The sequence below is a fragment of the Mus pahari genome, chromosome 10, assembly GCF_900095145.1.
Source record: "Mus pahari chromosome 10, PAHARI_EIJ_v1.1, whole genome shotgun sequence".
Classification (NCBI taxonomy): domain Eukaryota; kingdom Metazoa; phylum Chordata; class Mammalia; order Rodentia; family Muridae; genus Mus; species Mus pahari.
The window spans coordinates 104,084,462-104,105,854 of NC_034599.1; the positions used below are offsets into that span (position 1 = coordinate 104,084,462).

At 51.1% G+C, this 21,393-nt stretch overlaps 1 protein-coding gene across 1 annotated transcript in view; it reads left to right on the plus strand.

Moving 5' to 3' along the window:
• Positions 1 to 21,393, plus strand: part of Ccdc12 (coiled-coil domain containing 12) — a 55,041-nt gene extending 33,648 nt beyond the window's left edge. The window contains exons 2-7 of the mRNA XM_021207531.1: positions 1,859 to 1,926; positions 18,197 to 18,276; positions 19,647 to 19,708; positions 19,879 to 19,913; positions 20,887 to 20,963; positions 21,051 to 21,393. Of these exons, the coding sequence (XP_021063190.1) occupies positions 1,859 to 1,926; positions 18,197 to 18,276; positions 19,647 to 19,708; positions 19,879 to 19,913; positions 20,887 to 20,963; positions 21,051 to 21,133 (405 nt within the window). The 3' untranslated portion in view covers positions 21,134 to 21,393. The remainder of the gene's footprint in view (positions 1 to 1,858; positions 1,927 to 18,196; positions 18,277 to 19,646; positions 19,709 to 19,878; positions 19,914 to 20,886; positions 20,964 to 21,050) is intronic.

The following is a 21,393-nucleotide window of genomic DNA, read 5'->3' on the forward strand; positions in this document are numbered from 1 at the left end:
ACTCACTTTGTAGACCAGGCTGGCCTTGAACTCAGAAATCCGCCTGCCTCTGCCTCCCGAGTGCTGGGATTAAAGGCGTGCGCCACCACGCCTGGCTCAGCTCAGCCTCTTGAGGTCCCTTTCTACCCCACCACTCAGAGAATGCTGGCTTGTTTCTCAAGCCTGAATCTCTGTCTGTTCTTTAGACCACACACTACCTTTGCTCAGGTTGTCCCCTGGAAGCCTTTCCCAATTCTGTCTGTGTGTCCTGGGGAGCCCAGGTTCTCCCCTCCTAACCCCTGGAAACCCCTGCTGTCTCCTTTAACCCCTGCTGTCTCATGAGACCAAGTTGCATTGGGCTGGGGCTGGGGTCTTGATGTGTTCTATTACAGAAGGCTCTCAGTGAGTCAGGCCCCAGAGGTCATATGGCCAAAGAATGGCAGTATCAGTCTTTGCCCCGAGTCTGCAAGATGAGCACTGGTAGATGTCACCCCAGAGGTGACAGCTGTCGGTGCTGTGCAGGACCATCTAGGAAAGGAAGTATAGGCAGCTACTTAAGATCCTGACAGAGTTAGCCCTAGCATGGTGCCAGCCATCGTAACAGGTTGCAAGTGGAAGCTTCCGAGTTTCTTCTCAGAACTCCACTCCAGCAAGAGTCCATTGCCAGTAACAAAGTAAGTTTGATATCTTCTAGAGGGCTAGCCCTGGCATGGAAGCTTCAATCCTAGGCCTTGGTTCAGGACTTGGGCCTGTGGCATGGCTCCATAGATTTGGTCCTGCCCATGAGTGTACATACCTGTGGTCGGCTTGTCCAGCCACAGTGATGTTGGGAAGCAGCGGACCTGGGAGCACTTTTTGTGTAGTAGGCAGAAGCAGCCCTGGTGGTGTCCTTAAGTTACAGCCCTTGGGGCACTTGGACCACAAGCATACTGTATCTGGACTGAAACAAACGTGTCTTATGTAAACTGGGCAGGGGAAGCAGATTTAGGGGCTGGCAAGATGACTCGGTGGGTCAAGGTGCTTGTCACCAAGTCTGCCAACCTGAGCTCAGTCCCTCAGCCCTCATGGTAGCGGAAGAGCTCCCGAAATCTGTCCTAACCTATTCCAACTCCTGGGAGTTGTCCTCTGACCTCTACGTGCTCTATGGCACACTTGTACATGTGAATACACACACACACACACACACACACACACACACGTAAGAAAACGTTTAAGAACCAGATTCAGAAGAACCTTTCCCATAGGCTGTTATGTGGGCTCTTTTGCCTCCATCTCCCTTACTATGCCAAAGACCTGGGCAGTGAGTCTAGTTCAAAGCCTGCTCCTGATTAGGTTACTTCTGGAGAGATCCTCAGGGGTATTTCTGGAGAAGTCTCTAGGCTGGAAAGAATACAAAGAGGCCTAGTTGTTGGTGACCATCTTTTCCCTCTTCCCTAGAGCCCAACACATGACTCCACCCAGATCCATGAAGGTGGCTGGTGGCCATCCAGCCCCGACCAGCTCCGTTCTTGCTGTCTAAGACCTTCTGGCTCTCCCTGCTTGCTTTGTACCTGGGACTGAGCTGGGATCATGGAGGGCTTTGTTGTTATTGTTGCTGTTGCTGTTGTTCAATTTAATTTTGAGACAAGGTCTCACTCACTGTGTAGACTATCCTGGAACTCACAATGTAGACCCAAATGGCCTAGAACTCACAGTGATGTGCCTGCCTCTGCCTCCCAAGTGCTGGAAGGGCTGTAGAGTTTTAGGAAGAGAGCAGGGGAGAGCCTGCTTGGCACCCATCAGATACCTGGCTGTGATTGTCCTGTCTTTGTTGGCTTCCCAGGTGATCTGAACTACAGAAGAGTTTATCTGAAAAGTGGTTTTCTTTCTTTCTTTACAGGACAGGGAAGATGGGGAGCCACAGACCAAGCAGCTCAGAGAAGAGGAAGAGGAAGTTGGGAAGCACAGGTAGAGCCTGTGTGTGTGTGTGTGTGTGTGTGTGTGTGTGTGTGTTCGTGCACGTGTCCTCTTGCCGTGACACACTGCTCTGCTCTCCCCACTGACACCTTCCCAGTGCTGTTCAGTGTTCAGGGTTGGACATTGCTCACACAGCTGCCATGTTCAGACATGAGAAGATCAACCCTCTCACTAGTTAGGGCTGTCCCTATAATCCTTCCTGCTTACCATCTAGCTCAGGGGTTCTCAACCTTCTCAGTGCTGCAACCCTTTAATACAGTTCCTCATGTTGTGGTGACCCCCGACCATAAAATTATTTTCATTGCTATTTCATAACTGTAATTCTGCTGCTGTTGCAAGTCATCGTGTAAATATCTGTGTTTTCCCATGGTCTTAGGCAACCTGTGCGACCACCCCAGGTCGGGAACCAGTGGTTCAGCTGTTAGCTCCGGTCCCATTCTGACCCTGTATTACATCTTTCAGTCTTGCCATGCATCTTTTGTGTGTTCTACATTCCTGCAAAAGCAGGTCCCGCCTCACCTGTGTATAAAACTCTGATTATCTGTTCACACCTGCCTTCTCAGCCTGTACTCGTTCACTCATTCGTTCATTCATTCATTCATTCATTCATTCTTTACTTATTGGACAGCTTCCCTCAAGCACAGGTACTGCTGCTTGGAGTCTATACTTCGTATAGAAGGTGGGATGGCCCTGTGGGCAGGCAGAGCTCCCCAGAGGAGCTGGGCTCTCATAGCAGAGCAGGCCCTCATCTAGCTTTTTCATCTCCAGCATCAGCTAGGATGCTTTTACATCATCCTGTTGGCAGTCCTTCAAGGTCCTTGCCATATCTCTTGGGTTCAGAGTGTGTCAACAGCTCTCTATTTTGAGGCTCTGCACTGGGCCCCTAGACCTGTATGATTTTTGAGATAGGTACCTACATGGTCGCGCGCTCGCTCTCTCTCTCTCTCTCTCTCTCTCTCTCTCTCTCTCTCTCTCTCTATATATATATATATATATATATATATATATATATATGTATGTGTATATATATATATATTTATACTGTAGTTGTCTTCACACACCAGAGGGCATCAGATCCTATTACAGATTGTTGTGAGCCACCATGTGGTTGCTAGGAACGCAGAACCTCTGAGAGAGCAGTCAGTGCTCTTAACTGCTGAGCAGTCTCTCCAGCCCCAGTCTCCCTCATTCTTTTTTTTTTTTTTTTTTTTTTCGATTTTGTTTGTTTTTTTTTTTTTTTTTTGGTTTTTCGAGACAGGGTTTCTCTGTGTAGCCCTGGCTGTCCTGGAACTCAGTCAGTAGACCAGGCTGGTCTCGAACTCAGAAATTCGCTGCCTCTGCCTCCCAAGTGCTAGGATTAAAGGCGTGCGCCACCACGCCCGGCTCTGTCTCCCTCATTCTTAGTCACTATTTAGAAGCTGAAGTATTTCCTTCTGGCTTGTTCATGGGTTCTCAGTTCACAGGTTCTAGCTGGGGCCTTGGGTCTCATTTCTGAGCTGTCTCTGATACACTAGATGGTTTCTTCTCGTCCTCTTCCTTGCTGAGAAAGAAGGGTCACTGGTTAGCAATAGGTGGGTCAGTAAGAGACTCAGCTGTTGCACCACCATGTGGCTGAATCTCAGAGATGGTGTTGCAGCAAAGAGAAAGTTCAGGGTCAAGACTCAATTTTTGAAATAATACATGCATGTGTCCCAGTCCCTACCAACTTCACAGCGTATCTGCTGTGTGCTGTGCAGGACACTGATGCAAACACCTGGGAGACAATGGTAGGTGGTGGCAGTCCCTCAAGGGACACAGGCTGTTTACAAGAGGAGTCGTGATGAGCTGCCGGGAAGAAACAGTATGATGCATAGGGAGAGGTGGCTGCAGTTAGCACTGGTGAAGAGGCAGAGATTGGCTCCACAGTGGCTTTCACAGTCTGCCAACGTGCTTTGTTTTTAAACAAAGACCAAAAGGAAGGGTCTTTCAAATGCACCTCACTGTACAGTAAAATGTGGCTTTTTCTTGACTGAAGTGGAGTGAGGACTAAGTCATGACCCTCTTCCTGTCCTAACTGAGAAAGGACTCAGTAGACTCAGTTCCAGGCTCCCGTCAGTAACAGGTCTGTCCTGTGAGGCCGTGCGTGCTAAGGGTCTGCTCACTCGCTAGGCTTGAAGGTCGTGTGTGACAGAGCACTGGCCCCGTGTTCTCCCGTCAGAGCTGAGGACCAAGCATGGCAGACATGGGTTGGTTCTGCTTCACTCATCTGCTCCTCTCTCATCTCTCCTCTCAAGCAGTGAGCATCACTCATGCAGCTTGTCTGGCTTGGGAAGGGGCCCAGCTAGCAGGAATTGCTCCTGCCTTCACAGCACCCAGAGAAAGCAGGCTCTTCTCACGTGAATGCCTTCAGAGCACAGAGCCAGGAAGGCAGGCTGGGTCTCGGCAACAGTTAACACGAGGCCAGACCCTTGGGCTGGACCCTGCGCAGTGGTGTTCAGGGATTGAGCTCTCCAGAAGAGCAGGATGGGCGAAGCAGAAGGCAGGTACTCCATGCAGAAAGGGCTCCAGCAGGATCACCTGTACAATCCAGCAATGCACACAGACCCTGAGGCCAGGTCCGCTTGGGGAGAAAGGATGACCCACAGCTGCACTGCAGGGCTGGCTTCTGAGGCCACTTACAAGTGAGCATGTTGGCTTCCTGGGCTTCTCGGACCAGTGAGCCAGAGGGGAAACGTAGCAGACTGCAGCCCTTGAGTGTCCTGCAGAGAACTGGACAAGGCCTCATGGAGAACACTGTGCCTTGAGTTAGGCATGGAATTCAGAGGGCAGGATGTGGGTGGTGGGGCCCAGAGGCCTGAACCTGCAGTGGGAAAGGGTGGGCGGGCTGGGAAGACAGTACCCCAACTCCTGGGACCTCTACTCATGAGCCCCCAACCCCAGTTTTACACAGCGTCAGTGGGGGTCCATCCTGGAGATGATACTGAGGACCTTAGAGAATCAATGTCTGGAGTTCCGGGCTGGATGGGACAAGGCTAAGCTGTGTCTGGTACCTGCCGACCCAGACTCTGACGGGGAGGAAAAGGCGCCCTCTTCTCTCCTTTCTTCCTTCCCACTTCTCCTTTGCCCTGACCTGGAGACTCATCCCTAGCCATTGCATCACACACTGACACCCAGCTCTGAACTCTCTCCTCCAGATGACCCCAGGGACCTGCTGTCTGTGACACCTGTGTGCTGGCAGAGAGTAAGACCCACCTGCCCCAGTGCCCCTGAAGGTCACTTGGCACCACTTGTGGAGGCCTGCTTACCTTGTAACTGCACAGACACTTGGCTGATGGCCATTTCAATTGATTTGTATAGTTAGATCATCATGCACTTAAAAAAAAAAAAAAAAAAAATCAGCAAAGGGCCCTGGAAAAGTAGGATCCATGCAGAGAGAATGGACTTGAGGTTTGAAAGTCACATCCAGATTAAGGGTCGGAAATTATTAGCTCTTTTCCCTAGGGTAAGTTATGTTGCCTCTTTGAGCTTTGGTATCTTCAGCTAACCAATCAGAAATGAAAGAATACTTGCTTCCCCTGATGGAGAACTTAAGATGTCTCCCAACTGTGCAGGACAACACTCGGAGGCCCTTCCTCCTGACATGGTTAACCACAGGCAGAGCTTGAACCTGCCTAACTAGCTCTTAGAGAACACACGTGCTAACTTTACAACTAGGACAGTAGCTGGGGAAACAGCAAGGTGGGTGCATGGGAACAGAAATGAGCACATGTGACCATGAGGGGGAGGGGCAGGAGCGGGGACAGAGCTGCGCTCACTTGGCAGATTAGATAGTGCTGGAAGCAAGCCTCCTTTCACACTGAGCTGTCCAACCAGAAACATCACAAGGCCAGGGTATGCAGCTGAGGAGCAGTGGGGCTGGCGCCCTAGGCTCCCGTCTCTTCTTCTCCAGCCAGGCTGGCTCTCGTGCTTGCCCGGGGTAGTCATCCACAACTACTTTTGCTGTTCTAATCCTTTCTTTCCTTATAAACTTTTCAGGCATGCTGGATGTAGTGATTCACCTGGCATCCCAGCACTAGCAAGGCTGAGGCAGGAGGATTATTGCGAGTTTGAGACCACCTACAGTCTGAGACTCCAAACTCTCCTCTGCCTTCACTCCTTCTGACAACCAGCTTGTTGATGTCTACTGAAGAGAAAGAAACCTGCTGGCATTTTGATTAGAATTTCATTGAGTGTATGGATAAGAAATGCTTTTTATTTCTCTCCTGGGATAAATCTTGTCCCGTTCCCCACAGACAAACCTGTGTCAGGAAGGGGGGAGTCCCAGTGGTGTCAGACTTGTGTTTATTGGGAGGAAAGACACCTCTGGCCCCCAGAGGTCAGCTGTCTTTGTTTCCCTCTCTAAGTGCCTGGAGGCTCTGCCCTGTAGAGGAGCCGTTGGGCTGAAGCCGGAAGCAGGATGAAGGGAGTTAGCTTCATACCATATCTGACATGGGAGTGGACCATGCTAAGTGCCTGACCAAGCAAGTCGCAAACAGGTTCCCTGCAGCTTTGGATCCTGGTGTTTGTTGGATGTGATGCTAGGACTTGAGCCCATGACTGCACACACCACATTGAGCTATATTCCCTATGTCCAGGCTCCTAGATTCCTAGACCTCAGTGGGTTTTCCCTGGAGTGAGTGAGTGAGTGTCCCATATTGTGAAAGACACTAGGCCACTGACCTGCCTTCTCAGGGAATGGAAAGGTTGTTCTTCAGCTCCATATTTGTGTGACCCTCCTGAAGACAGTGGTCCCACCCTGCTGAGAGCCAACCCCAGGCCAGGTGCCTAAACCTTTTAGTCTGGCAAGCACCACGTTTCTCTCATCTCCGGATTGCGTCCCAGGGTCCTTGTACCAAGGCATGTCATAGGTTAAACACGTGTTACCCCATTTTCTTGGTAACCACAAGGCCACGTCCACCTTCCAGCTTCAGGTATCCCCGTCATCAGCCAATGGGATGGCTGTGGCTCCCTTCTCTCACCAAAGCTACAGCATGGGAACATAGCATCCAGCACCCCTTTCCAGACTCATAATTCTCAGGAGCAGTCTGGGGATTGGGCTGGCTTAAGACCAGCGTGAGTCTGACTGCCCTTGTGACCTGCAGTGGGCACGTCCCTACTGTGTAGGAAGAGAGTGGGAGCATCACTGGGGCCTTCCCTTTCTGTGTGGGAAAAAAGTCGTATCTTATGTGTCATGTTCTTCTGCACTTTCAAAAGTTCTTTGCTGAAGTCTTCTGGCCGTTCTGGGCTGGGTGTGGTGTATAGGTGGGGTAACCACAGGCAGGTGAAGTCACTTGTCTAAAATCTCCCAGCTGAAAGGGAGTAGAGCTGACTGGGCCCCTCCCTGCACCCCATCTTATGTGCAGGGTGGGACAGTGATCTCATGCAGCCTTCTGTGTCACCAAGGAGAGATTGAAGCTGTCCCTGCCCTCTGCCTGCTCCCCAGACCCGACAAAGCCCTGCCCCACCTTCTCAGCCTTCTGTGCTACTCCACAGGGGACGGAATCCTGGCCTCTGTCCCACATCCTTTTAGCAGGTCAAGGGTAGGCTAAAGGATGCAACAGCCCTGTGAAGAATCAGTCAGGCATTTGGAGGCCAGGGCAGCCTGTGGGGTGAACACTTCCACCTACAGTGTTTTGTGGAGTTATGGTTGGGCCTAGGGTGGGGAACATTGGACTTTGCAGGCCTCTCCTTGTATCCCTGTTACCCGAACTTTTTCTGGGAAGACTTGAACAAACCAGATATAGGGCACCAATGACAGCAAAGAACAGGTCCATCCAAGTCTAGCCTGGGAACCAGCCAGTGTGTTAGACTGACTTATGTAAGAATGTAGGAGAGATGACTTACAGGAGCCTGGGCGACCCCAAAATAGTCACACCACTGACTAGGCCCACCCCAGCATGGGCGTGGCCTCAGGAAGTAGTGTCTGGAATGTCAGGTGAGAGAATGATGATCCTCATTTCCTGAGGAACCATCAGCAGGCGCCATCGGAAGGGTCACTCTGGATAAGACAGTGATGGCTGTTAGCAGAGGACAGCACATCCACCGTAGGTCGTAGCATCTGGGCTTCGGCAGCCTTTGTGTAGGTTCTCATCTGTGAGCCCTCTGGGGAGCAGCTCAGCTGATGTAAACCTTCTCCTTAAATTTAAATATGTGTACACACTTGCCACACACGCACACGCACACACGCACATGCACACACATACACATGCTTTGTTTTTGTTTTTTTGAGACAGTCTCACTGTGTAGCCCTGGCTAGTCCTTGCTGTGTAATCCCAGTGTCGTCAGACTCTAAGAGCCCTCTTGTGTGAGACTATAGTAGTGTGCCACCACATCTGGATTTAAATTTAAATTGCTGCTTAAGCATATATACAGTTTTTTTTTTTTTTTTTTTTCAGTTATCCAAAGGCAGGATTAGTGGTCAGTTTAGCAAGTCTGTGGATAAAAAGGGCTGAGGATTTGGTCCAGCAAGCCTTCCACAGCCAGCCATAGGCTTGGTTCTAGCACAGGGCCAATTAACACACTCAGAGCAGAGCCTGTTGTTTGATAAACATTTTTGGGGTTTTTGTTTGTTTGTTTGTTTGAGACAGGGTTTCTCTGTGTAGCCTTGGCTGTCCTGGAACTCACTTTGTAGACCAGGCTGGCCTCGAACTCAGAAATCCNCCTGCCTCTGCCTCCGCCTCCCGAGTGCTGGAATTAAAGGCGTGTGCCACCACGCCCGGCTTGATAAACATTTTTATGTAACATATCATGACTATGGATAGTTAGAAATAGTTCCCTATGACTGGGTAACACTCCTAAGTACTGATTTAATTGTTAGCCCTTGAATTTGACATATTTTCTATTTCAGAGAGAGGGAGAGAGAGAGAATGTGAAGGTGAGTGTGTGTGTGTGTGTGTGTGTGTGTGTGTGTGTGTGTGTCTGAGGATGGATCCCCACACTGTCCTACTAGGTAAGAAATCTCCGTCCCTGTTTTTAATTCTTTTTTTTTTTTTCTTTTTTAAGATTTATTTTTATTTTATGTGTATGAGCTTCTTGCCTGCAGGTATGTATATGTAACTACATGCATGTATGTCTATGTGCATTAGTGCAGTATTCAAGGCCAGAAGAGGGCACCAGATTTTGATAACACTTGTGAGCCACTATGCAGGGGCTGGGAATCAAACTAGGGTCCTCTGCAAGAGCAGCCTGTGCTCTTAGCCCTGAGCCATCTCTCCTGCCCTCTTTGGAATTCTTTAAGCACCTGTTAACTGGATTTTCAGGTGGAATGGGTAGAGAGCTCAGCTAGGCTGTGAGGGAATGAGGGTGGAGTCTACAGCAGATGGGATGGCAGTGCTCACTGGGCAGAGGCTGATGGAACCAGTGACTAGCCTGGAATGGCTGCTGGCTGTTGATAAACTGTCCTTGGGCGCGGCAGTACACACCTATAAACCTAGCCAAGGCTGAAGATTGGGAGATTTCAAGGCCTGCAGTTTGGGGGCACCCACCCTGCTGAAATCTGGGAGACAGACTGTCCCCTCTGCCTTGGAGTGGCGACACCACTGTGCTGTTGTAGAGTTTGCTTGGCTGTCAAACAGCCACTTAATGTCCTGAAGGAAAGCGTTTAGCACCAGTGACAGAAGCATCCCTTCCTTCTGCCTGTTTGCAGTGTCCATGTTCTGAACACACCTTGAAACAACATCACCTGCTCTGATGTTTTGGGGCAGGCACTGTGATTGCTCCATTATGAGCTGGTCCCCTCCCCCGGAAGGGAGTGTGTGTGAGGTGGACCTTAAAGCTCTGGTGTCTCTGTACTTTGGACGTTAAAACTGAGAGCCTTGGGGCTGGAGAGATGGCTCGGCTGGTAAGAGCACTCGCTGCTTGCTCTTCCAGAGGACCCAAGTTCTGTTCCCAGCACTAAGGTCAGGTGACTTACAGCCACCAGTGACTGTGTTACCCAGCACCCTCTCCTGACTCCTAAAGATACTCTCACAGAGATGGCATGTATCACACGTGCACACAACTAAAAGACATTTTTTTTTTTTTAATGAAAGGCTTCTGTGGTCGCAGTTGCTATCTCTGTGAGCATTGCTGACCTCTGGGACCCTGCAGACTCATCTGGCCTATGAGTGGAACTGGATAACCAGGGGGACCAAGGTGGCCAACTGAGGCAAACTGTGACCTTGTAAGCTTGCCCCGAGGATTGGCCACCCTGTCTTGCTATCTCTACAAGGGTTCATGGCAGTGGGCTGAGCCAGAAGACGCCTCAGGATCTGTAGGGAGAGAAGATGGGCCAGTGTCCAAGTGTAGGCCGAAAGCATGAACTGTGAAGTCGACAAAGATAGCGATGCCTTCGTGAGCGAGTGTGTCTTGGTGCTCGTTTGCCAATCAGAAGATGGTACCGGATAGGTAATCTCAGATTCCTTCACTTCTGAGTTTACGGCCACAGAAAACACTGACTTTTTCCAGTCACCTCTGTAGCACATTGGAAGATGTGAGTGTGTGATGTCCCCTGAATCTCCAGGCCATCCCACACCTAGAGCCCCTGCAGCTGGCCTGGAGGTAGATCTTGCTGTGGTCACCAAGCCTGCTGCAGCACCATTCAGGTCTAGATAGTGGGGGAGGAGATACGGGAAAGAGATACAAATGCAGCTTCTAGAATCAGACTCAACAGGATGTTAGCCTGGACATTGCCCTGGGGCTCGGCCATGAAGACTCAGACGGCATTCAGACGGCACTCATACCCAGCCACATTCCTACCCTCTGTTCCTGGGGACACAGTAGCTTCCGAGCTTCCTTCTTGCCTTAGACACCCACAGGCTACTGTAATGTTCTTCCCCAAGCACCCCCTGAATCTCTCCTCAACTGGAGGCGTCATGGGCTGAGTGCTGAGCTTGTAGGACAGAGCCCAGAGCCAAGTGCGTAGTGTATGGTTACCTCTGAGAGGTCAAGAGGAACTCAGAGGAGGTGGTCAGGGTCGCCCTGTGGGGTGGAGACGTCAGGGGAAGGATCTGCAGGGATCTAGTGGGTGTTGTGAAGTGAGCAGGCTGTGGGGCCTGAACCTTGTGGAGAAGTTTAGACTTAGGGAAACAACTAGAGGCCCTGGACCAGCAAGAGTGGAGACACTGGGGGTGCGGCCTTTGTATCTGCCTCCTGCAGAGAAATACCAAGGCTTAACTCAGACACTTTCTGCCAAAGCTGAGGGGCCTTATGGGAAGTCCAGTGCTTGTAGCCAAAGGTCAGTGACCTAGAGGTCTTGGGCTCACCGGTCCCTTTCCTTATACTTGAGACCTGTTCTCTGATCTCTTCATGTCCAGGAGCTCACCTGCTGCGTTTGCTCTTCTTATCACAGCCATCCCACTGCCCCAGTCACCACCGCCTCCTTCTCCTCCCCTCCACACACCCCCATTTCCTCTGGTCCATTACTGGTTGTAGATAGTAACCAGATATTGATTAGACACTTTGGAAATTACAGAAAACCAAGGAAAGTTTTTTTTAAGCAATCCTACTTGATGTAAGCACTGTCAACATTGTGTCCCTGTGTTTCCTATCCCTCATCAAGCCTTTGCAGACGTTATTTTCAGAGGTTGTGTAATGACCTACCTCATAACTGCAGTGACTTTATACATTTACTGATACGAGAGATTTGTGTGTTTCAGCATTTGAAAGATATTAAAGAGCCGGGCGTGGTGGCGCACGCCTTTAATTCCAGCACTTCGGAGGCAGAGGCAGGCGGATTTCTGAGTTCGAGGCCAGCCTGGTCTACAGAGTGAGTTCCAGGACAGCCAGGACTATACAGAGAAACCCTGTCTCGAAAAAAGCAAAAAGAAAAAAAGAAAGATAGATATTAAAGGGATGCCAGGAAATACCTTCCCTGGCTCCTGGCTTTTAAGCTGTGAGCCTGGCCCGAGGCCTGATGTCCTAGCTCTTTCCAGCCTTCCCGCAGGGTTATTTCTATCACTGTTGCCCGAACACCATCCCTTTAGCTCTTTCTAGCCTTCCCTCAGGGTTATTTCTATCACTGTTGCCGGAACCCCGTCCCTCACTTTGCTCTCCCTGGGCTGTGTCTTGGCATTCCTTCTGAAAAGGTCATGAAGAATGTCTCCACCGGTCCTTTGACCATAGGACATTCCTCTGGTGCAGTGTAAGGAGTTGAGGAAGCCCTGAATGACATGGGCACAGCATGCCAAGGACCAAAGCCTCAAACACACAGGAGAGGCAAAGCTCTCCTCTAGTCCAGATGTGAATGTGAATGTGAATGTGAGTGCAGGCAGGTGTGCACAAACTCACAACTATAGCCTCGTCCTCAGGCTCTTTCCACCAGGGCTCTAGCTTGTTCTGTCATCTTCAGGTAGAGGCTGGCTCTTCTCTGGCCTAGCTCTCCCACTCCTCTGCCTTCTGGTACTTGAAAGTTTGGATTTTAGGGGTCACCACATACTTCCAGCGAGCCCTTCCCCTGGCATTGTAAAGATGGGGAAGGGCCTGTGAGCTGAAGCAATCTTCTCCTTTTGCTGTGCAAACTCTAGTCCTTGTTGGCCTCAAGCCCAGTTTGGAGCAGAAAGGACTGTAGCAGCCAGTAAGGTAAGCCCGGATTCTGGCTGGCCCACTTTCCAAAGCTCACTAGTAACTGATAGCAAGCTGGTGGAGACCAGACAAACTGGAATGGCACACAGGTAGAAAGGAAAGAGGCCCTTTGGCTGAGCCTCAGCTACTAGGAAAGTGTCCTGGTGACCCTGCTACCCTGTGGGTAACACAAAGATCAATTTCTGTTTGCCCATTAACCGCAATGAGGGCTACTGAGGGGCCTTGGCAGGCCCTGCGTGTGTGTGTGGGGGGGGGGGGGGTTGTTGCCCGCTATACACAAGGCTTTGTCCCTTTATTTGTCTTGACAGGTGGAGCTCTCAGGGTCTCATCTAGAGGACTCTGCTGTAGTCAGATCAGATGACTTCATCCTTTCACACCCCAAACCTCAGGAGAGATGGATGACCTTGGCTTCCATGTGGATATTGATGATAGTATAGTCCTGCCCATGTCTGAAAAGCATCAAAACTAAGATTTAGGTCTGGGCCATACTGCTAGAAGTCCAGGGCTCTAGACCCCTCTTCCCCTCTTCACCCTATTCTAAGGGGTGCAGGTGCACACAGAACCAGCAATGGCTCCCACGACCCCAGAAAAATGGCTAGCTGCCGTGTGAGTCCAGGTAGCATCAACATTTCCTGGCCCACTAAGAGGGTGGTGGGTGATGGGTGATGGCTGGCCTCACTGGTCTGGCTGGCCCTGTTAGTCCTACCATACCCAGGCTGCAGAGAGAAGGCTGCTCAGCTATGGAAGGCCCAGGAGGCATGCAGGGCTGCTCCTGAGAGCCTGGCACCTCACTCTTCCATTTCCTCTTTCTTGTTAGCATGGTCTCTTTCCCTTCTCTCTTAGCGTCTTTCGTAGGGAAGACCGAGTACATTCTTAACAAATGTCCTAAAAAGTAGTTTGTTGAAAAGCAGTAGTAGCTTTAGTCCCAGCACTTGGGGGGGAGGCACAGGCAGGTGGCTCTCTGTGAGTTCAAGGCCACCCTGGTCTACAGAGAGAGTTTAAGGACAGACAGTGCTACACAGAGAAACCCTATCTTGAAAAACCAAACCAAACCAAACCAAACCAAACCAAACAAGTAGTAGCAGTAGTCCTGCACCATAGGCCCAGGACATGTGGATGGCAGGCGCCATCTGTCACTCTTTCTGCCCTTTGTACTATCTACTGGGTTGTATTTTTACTTGTTTGTCTCAGATAAGAGCTCACTTTGTAGCCCAGGCTAGCCTTGAGCCCCCTTGCAGCCTCTTGCTCCTACGTCCTAGCGTTCCGGGTGAGCAGGACTACGCCACTTTATATTTTATTTATTTATTTATTTATTTATTTTAAAAGATTTATTTATTTATTATATGTAAGTACACTGTAGCTGTCTTCATACACTCCAGAAGAGGGCATCAGATCTCGTTACAGATGGTTGTGAGCCACCATGTGATTCTGGGATTTGAACTCTGGACCTTTGGAAGAGCAGTCGGTGCTCTTACTCACTGAGCCATCTCACCAGCCCTATATTTTATTTTTGTTTTGTTTTACTTTGCAGGGGTGGGGGTGTTTTGCTTGGTTTAGTTTAAGCAAAGGGCCTTACTGAATAGCTGAGACTGCCTAGAACTCAGTGTGCCTACCTCAGCCTTCATCTGAGCCTGCACCTCACTCCACTGCCTCAGTCTTCCTCAGTCAGTGGAGGCCGTAGCTGTCGGTTTCAGCTTCGTCATTGAAGACGGGATGTCTTTAATTTGCTTCTCTTTGCTACTGGTTTTTAGTAATTTGGCAATGGTTTGCCTACATATACTTTTCTTTGAAGTTCATCGTTTTTCTTGTTTGTGACAGCATTTCAGATATCCCCACTCTGTGACCTTGACCTTGCTGTCCTGCTGCCCGTATCTCCTGAACCCTAGGAACACCACAGAGATGCGTCACCCTACTTGGGTCTGCATATTAGAGATTAGATCTAATGCTTCCTTCAAGTCAGGCAAGCTCTCACCCCTCGGAGCTACAGCCCCAGCCTGGAGTTCATCATCTTCTTTTGTTTGTTTGTTGTTTTGTTTTTTTGAGACAGGGTTTCTCTGTGTAGCTCTGGCTGTCCTGGAACTCACTTTGTAGACCAGGCTAGTCTCGAACTCAGAAATCCACCTGCCTCTGCGTCCCGAGTGCTGGGATTAAAGGCGTGCGCCACCACGCCCAGCTCATCGTCTTCTTTAATCTATGGTTTGACAATTCTTCCCTCTGAGTGTTGGCATCACTTAAGTGCAGTGCCCACAGAGGTCAGAAGAGTGTCAGATTCCCGTGAACGAGAGGTTCAGACGGTTGTGAGCTACCGCGTCAGTACTGCAAACTGAACTTGGGTCTTCTGCCAGAGCAACATCCCCTTAGCCACTGAGTCAGCTCTCCATCCCGTTTCATTAAATTCTGTATGGATCTGTGCGAACATTCGGTCATTGCTGGGCATGGTGGTGCAGGCCTGTATTCCCACCAGCCCTTGAGAAACAGAAGCAGGAAGATATCCAATAGAAAGCCAGACTGTGGCACATAGCAAAACTGTCTTCAAAACTCAGTCATTCTCTCTTTAAAATTTAAGTCTTATCATATTTCATAGGTATCCTGGGAATGGTGGTGCATGCCTGTTATCCTAGCACTTGGGGGTAGATGCTGGGGGGTCAGGAGCTCAGGGCCACATGGGATACATGAGACCCATTTTAAAAGGAAGAAAACAAGACTGTGGAGAAAGCTCAGTGGTTAGAGGTGGTTGCTGCCAAGCCTGATGGCCCATGTTGAAGGAGAGAAGTCACTCCTACAGGCTGTCCTCTGACCTCTGTGGTACCCACCCACGAGCAAGAGAGATAGGTAGGTAGGTAGATAGGTAGGTAGGTAGGTAGGTAGATAGATAGATAGATAGATAGATAGATAGATAGATAGATAGATAGATGAGAGACAGACAGACAGACAGACATAACAACAACCAAACCCTGCAGAAATAGAAAACAGAGTGGAGAGCGGAGCAGTTGTGGCGCACGCCTTTAATCCCAGCACTTGGGAGGCAGAGGCAGGCGGATTTCTGAGTTCAAGGCCAGCCTGAGTGAGTTCCAGGACAGCCAGGGATATAAAGAGAAACCCTGTCTCGAAAAACCAAAAAGAAAAAAAAAAAAACACAGAGTGGAAAATTACTTCTTTTTAATTTAATATTTTGGGGAAACAGTCTTACTGTGAGGCTCAGGCTGTCCTCAAATTTTCAGTTCTCCTGCCTCAGCTTCTCAGTACTAGCGTCCACCACTACACCTGACTGTAAAGTCTGTTTCTGATTGTTCTAGTGCATGCTTCGTTTCCAGTGAGCCATGGGTGTTATGCTGGAGCTCACCCAAGGTTCTGGATTGTGTCTTACTCTCCATAGAGCTTATTGCCCCTCTCGCCAACAGCTGGCCTAGGGGTTCCCCAGTCCTTCCTTTTGGGACTGATAGGGTGCCCAGTTACATCACACCCCCCCACTGAGGGGTGAGCCACCTGTCCTGGTGTTGTATAGGCTCTTTCTGTCTCTGGTGAAGTGACTGCAGGTTCACCTATTGTTAGGATGGGGTCCCAGCGGGCAGCCTGGAGCTTTGCCAGGGCCTGTTCCTCCTTGGCTCTGCTACACTTTTCTCTCTCCAGCCTGAGGGTTCAGGGAGCCCAGCTTCCCAGACGCCATTAGCAAGAGACAGGTGTTCAGGGGCTCTTGTTCTTCTTCACCTCTTATTCCTGTGTCGACAGGCTTGGTTCTCCAAGGCCGGCCAGTGGATGTTTAAACTGTCTGTGCCCAGTTTGTTGTTTGTGGAGAGGGAATTAAAACTTGGACCTGCTTAGAGAAGCCCCAAGCACAACCCAGTGCTCCTTTCCCTGAGACCCTTGGGCAGTGGGCCAGGGACACAGGGATTCAGGCTGGTGGCCATCTGAGGACATGGGGCAGCAGGTGAAGCTTGCTGTGGCCCTGCCCCCTCTTATTACTCATGGACCCTGGATCTGGTTGTGGGGTTGGGATTTTTTTACTCTCCTCACTAATCCCTGCCGTCTTTCTCCCACACCCAGTTTCTGTTCCTCTTTTCTCCTCACCCTGTGGTGAACTAAAGCCATGGCAGCAGATGCTCCACTTCTCGATATGTGTCCAGTGACCTGTTGCTCACCCCAGGCCTGAATAGGCATAGGGGACAGGGGGAGGGGACCCCTAGACATGTTCGATGAGCATGTGGCCGTGGGTTTAGCCTGGCCCCAGGGGCCTTGGCAAGAGGGAAGAGGTAGTGAGTTGGCATAATATGTGAGATGGGGCCACTAGTTAGTTGTGCGGCCACAGGCTTCGTGCACCTCACCTGTGGAATGGCTTGCCCCGTCAGGGACTGGGGACCACCAGCACTCAGCCTAGCCCAGGCAGAGCTCTGACCTGAAAACCTAGGACTTTCTGAAGGGCCAGAATTCAAGACAGAGTGGGAAAGCCATGTGTTTCTTCAGTGCCTCTGGCCTAGGGTCTGTCCACTGCTGTGCTTACCTTAATTAAGTCCAGTAGTCCCTCAGGAACTCTGACCTTGCTGCCCTGTTGGGTAACCAGGGTCCCCTCTTCCCAGGGATAAACCTCTTTGGATTTGATGAGCTGCTGAGCTGGGAGACTGCCTGCAGATCGTGGGATCGAGACCTGGGTTTGGGCTGGTGCTGGGTAATTCTGACCTCTATGATTCCACACCCCCAGGTCTGAGGGTTTTCTAGTTGTGTTCAAAAGACCTGTCAGGTATGAGCTCTGTAGGTCTCAGCAGTGTGTGAGAGGATTGTGGCATATGGTTATGCCTGGTCTCCATGTGGACCACTCCCATCAGCCTCTTGTCTCTCCTGTGTTTTGGTGGAATCCACTACAGTCTCAGACCCAGAAGTCACCTCCTGGAATCTTTTGTATATTGTACAAAGGCTGCCCTGCACTGCAGTCTGTCTGTCTGACTCTCTCTCCCTCCCTCCCTCCCCCCCTCACACACACACACACACACACACACACACACACCATCTTCATGTCACTTAGTACACACAGACCCTGTCCACCGAAAGCGGTGGATGAACTGTGTGACAGACATTGGCTCCAAGACATGCAGGCTCTGAGGAGGCTCTGCTGGGTTTGGAGAGCTGGTGTGGAAGGCTCTCGCTCGCTCTCTCTCTCTCTCTCTCTCTCTCTCTCTCTCTCTCTCTCTCTCTCTCTCTTTGNCTTTTTCGAGACAGGGTTTCTCTGTGTAGCCCTGGCTGTCCTGGAACTCACTNATCCGCCTGCCTCTGCCTCCCGAGCTCTGGGATTAAAGGCGTGCGCCACCACTGCCCGGCTAGAAGGCTATCTCTTTGAGGAGTGATCAACCCAGGAGCTCTGGCTTAGCCTTGCTCTCGGATGCACTATCTCTGCTGCATGACCTCATGAAAATGGCACACGCTCCTTGCCAAATGGAGACAACCCAGGAGATAACTAGTAAATGTCCTTAGTCACCCTGGCCCAGCGTGCGTGCGTGCGTGCGTGCGTGCGTGCGTGCGTGCATGCATGCGTGTGTTCTTTTGTGTAGTGGGGAGATGCTTAAGTTCTGTGCTTCCCTTCACTTGGCCACCTCCAGACAGACAGGAGGAACCATGGAAATTGCATGTAGCAAGCGCCCTTCCCCTCCCACTCCTGCACTGAGGTGTATGCGCCTGTGTTCTGCTCTCACAGGGGACTCAGGCTCCGGAACTATGTCCCAGAGGATGAAGACCTGAAGAGGAGGCGGGTCCCCCAGGCAAAACCAGTGGCAGGTACATGGATCCTTTTCCCCCATGTCCCTTCCGGTCACCCTCAGAGAAGAGCTACAGGGCCAAAGACAGGGCCTCCAGGGCACTCACACACCTTCTCAGGGACCATAAAAGGGCCAGGAGCAGGAAGGAGGCCCCTTGCACCTGCCATCCTGAAGAGACCACAGGCCCTCAGGGCATGAGGAGCAGAAGTGACCTGAGGCCCTTGGGCAGCAAGGCAAAGGACAGCAGCAGCAGAGGCCAGAAAGAGCCCCTCTCAGGCTCCCCACTGCTGCCTAGTCAAAGGGTGAGAGCCCCAGGGTGAAGAGAGATGTCCTGGTCCAGGAGCAGGGTCATCCTTTGTTCTGAAGGATCTGGCTTTGTTTAGTTTTAAGGCAGGGTCTCACTGAGGAGCTCACTGTGTAGACCAGACTAGCCTTGAGCTCACAGAGATCCACCTGCCTCAGCCTCCCAAGTGTTAGGATTAATGACATGTGCCACCATGCCTAACTAAAAATCTTAGTTTTTATTTTTTTTTTTAAGATTTTATTTATTTTATGTTAGTACATGTTTCAGACACTCCAGAAGAGGGCATTAGGTCACATTACAGATGTTGTGAGCCACCATGTGGTTGCTGGAATTGAACTCAGGACCTCTGGAAGAACAGTCAGTGCTCTTAACCTCTAAGCCATCTCTCCAGCCCCAGTTTTTAATTTTTGATACCAACTTTTCTTTGTACAAGTAATGAATGAATAAATACCTCATCATAGTTCAGCAGTTGCCCAATCGTTTCTTGCTAATCCACTCCCCACCCTGTGGAGCAGCGGCAGGGTCAGTGAGGACACCCCACAGGCTGTAGGAGGGGGATGAGAAACTGCCCATTGTCTTCTATAAGGAGGCCACCAGGACTTATGTCTGGCAGAAGAAAGGAAGGTCAGAGGGACGCATCCCTCGTGACAGGTCTGAAGGCTGTCCACATTGATGGACCCCCAGAAGGGGACACTCAGAGACCTAGGATCATGGTGCAGGCGGGGGGTGCTTGTCTGCTTGTCGTAAGTCTGAGGTGGGATGGAAGGGAAGATAAGACACCCAGACTCCAGCCATGCCAGACCTGGAGGAGATCCCTAGGGGCTTCACTTGGATGCCACACTCCCCCTATACACAGGCACCTCCCATTTCACATCTGGATGCCTGAGGCTTGGGCCTTGTCCACTTCAACTAGAGCCTGCTCTGTCCCTTTCTGGGCCCTGGGGTCTGCCTTCAACCTAGGAAGCCAGACTTGTCTTCCAGAGTTGCTGCTGTGTGGGGTCCCTCCTCCTCCCTGGGGCCCCTTAGATTGTTCGCTCTGGAGTGGCAGCTTCCACCCTACAGGCCTGTGTTCTTTCGCCCTCTAGTGGAGGAGAAGGTGAAGGAGCAGCTGGAGGCAGCCAAGCCCGAGCCTGTCATTGAGGAAGTGGTGAGTCCCTGGGAGGCCCCTCCCTGCTGGGACTGCTTCCTTCTCTAGCCATCTCTGTTCCCACCCCCCTGCCTTCCTGGCCTGTCTACATTTTTCTCCCTCTGTGCCCTGTCTCTCCACTCCCCTGAGGCTGGGCCTTGGCCCTGATGAGTTGTCTCCTTTCTCCCTAGGACCTGGCCAACCTGGCACCCCGGAAACCTGATTGGTGAGTGTTGTCCATGCAGGCTGGTGCAAGCTGTTTGGGGGGTGGGAGGGTGATAGTGTTTGGTGCATGTCACAGGCCTCGGCTGGGAGGACAGCCAAGGGACAGGTAGGGACAAGCACTGCAGGCACAGCTCTGCCCAAGAGAGTCAGGGATAAGGGCTAAGTAAGGCATGGGTGACGGCTGTGAGTAAAGTGCTGAAGAGGGGCCCGGGGGATGAAAGAGCAGCCGTCCTTTCAAGCCTCTTGTGTAGGGTGAAAAGTCCCCTGGTCTGGGCCATCTGAGCGGTGCCCCCCTTTGTGCTCAGGATATCACAGGAAAGAAAGCAGACGGACAGTGAGATAGGGCTTATGTCTCGGTTTTAACTGTAAAGTCGGGAACCCAATCTCTTCAAGCCCAGAAGCCTGGGAGCCCCTCTGACTGAGCTGAAAAAATGAGTAAGGGAAGGTGCTGTAGGCTGTAGGCATATCTCTCGGTGCCTTGTGCCAGAGGTCAGGGCTGTTTTCTGGTACCTGTAGACCTATGGTTACAGACCTACCACAGTGCTTTAGTTTGATGAAACAGGCATGAGGTGTGTGCTGTAGGAACTGCAGCACCAGAGAACTCAGACTGAATTTAGGAATTCTGGAAGCCCCAGGAATGGGGGTGGGAGACTTTGGCAAAAGGTGGAATAGGGCTGACAGTTGGCCACGACAAGTTTCTCTCCAGTGCCAACTTAGGGGACATAACAGGAGGATCCCAAGGAGCCACTGTGTCTCATCCTCTACCTTGTCTGGGTCTGTGGTACACATCCCCTATCTCAGTGGAGTTGGGAAGGAGATGGATCTTGGGGTGCAGAAAAGCAGAGCAGGCAGCGTCCTGGCCCCCAGAGCAGCATCTCAGGCGTGAGGGTGTAACTATCAAAGCACTGCAGGACGGTCCCAGGGCCACACCACGAAAGCCTTAGCTTCTCAGTTTCCCCTCTTTCCTGTCCCAGGGATCTCAAGAGAGATGTGGCCAAGAAACTAGAGAAGCTAGAAAAGCGGACCCAGAGAGCCATCGCGGAGCTGATCCGTAAGTGTGTCTGCCCGTGGGCTGGGGCCTGCCCTCGGGACAGTGGCTGCAGCACAGCCGGTCGCCTCTTGTTTGCTCTCCATCCAGGTGAACGGCTAAAAGGCCAGGAGGACAACCTGGCCTCCGCAGTGGACGCCACCACTGGACAAGAGGCTTGTGATTCAGACTGAAATGTTCTCCGTGTCCCATCTGATCTGTTCAGCACACATCCTGTGGGAAGATGGTTGCAGGCAGGGATGGGGTTAGGCCGCCCAGCACTTCTGGGCCTTGAGAACTGAACCAACCTACTGAGTGTCGGCTCCTGTTGGGTGTGACCAGTTCATCTCCCCAGGGTGCCCACCACCCTGAGTGGCTCAAAGCTGGGATCTGTACATATGTGTGTAAACTGAGCTTTTTTTCAACTTCTGCAAATAAACCTCCATTCAGTAGA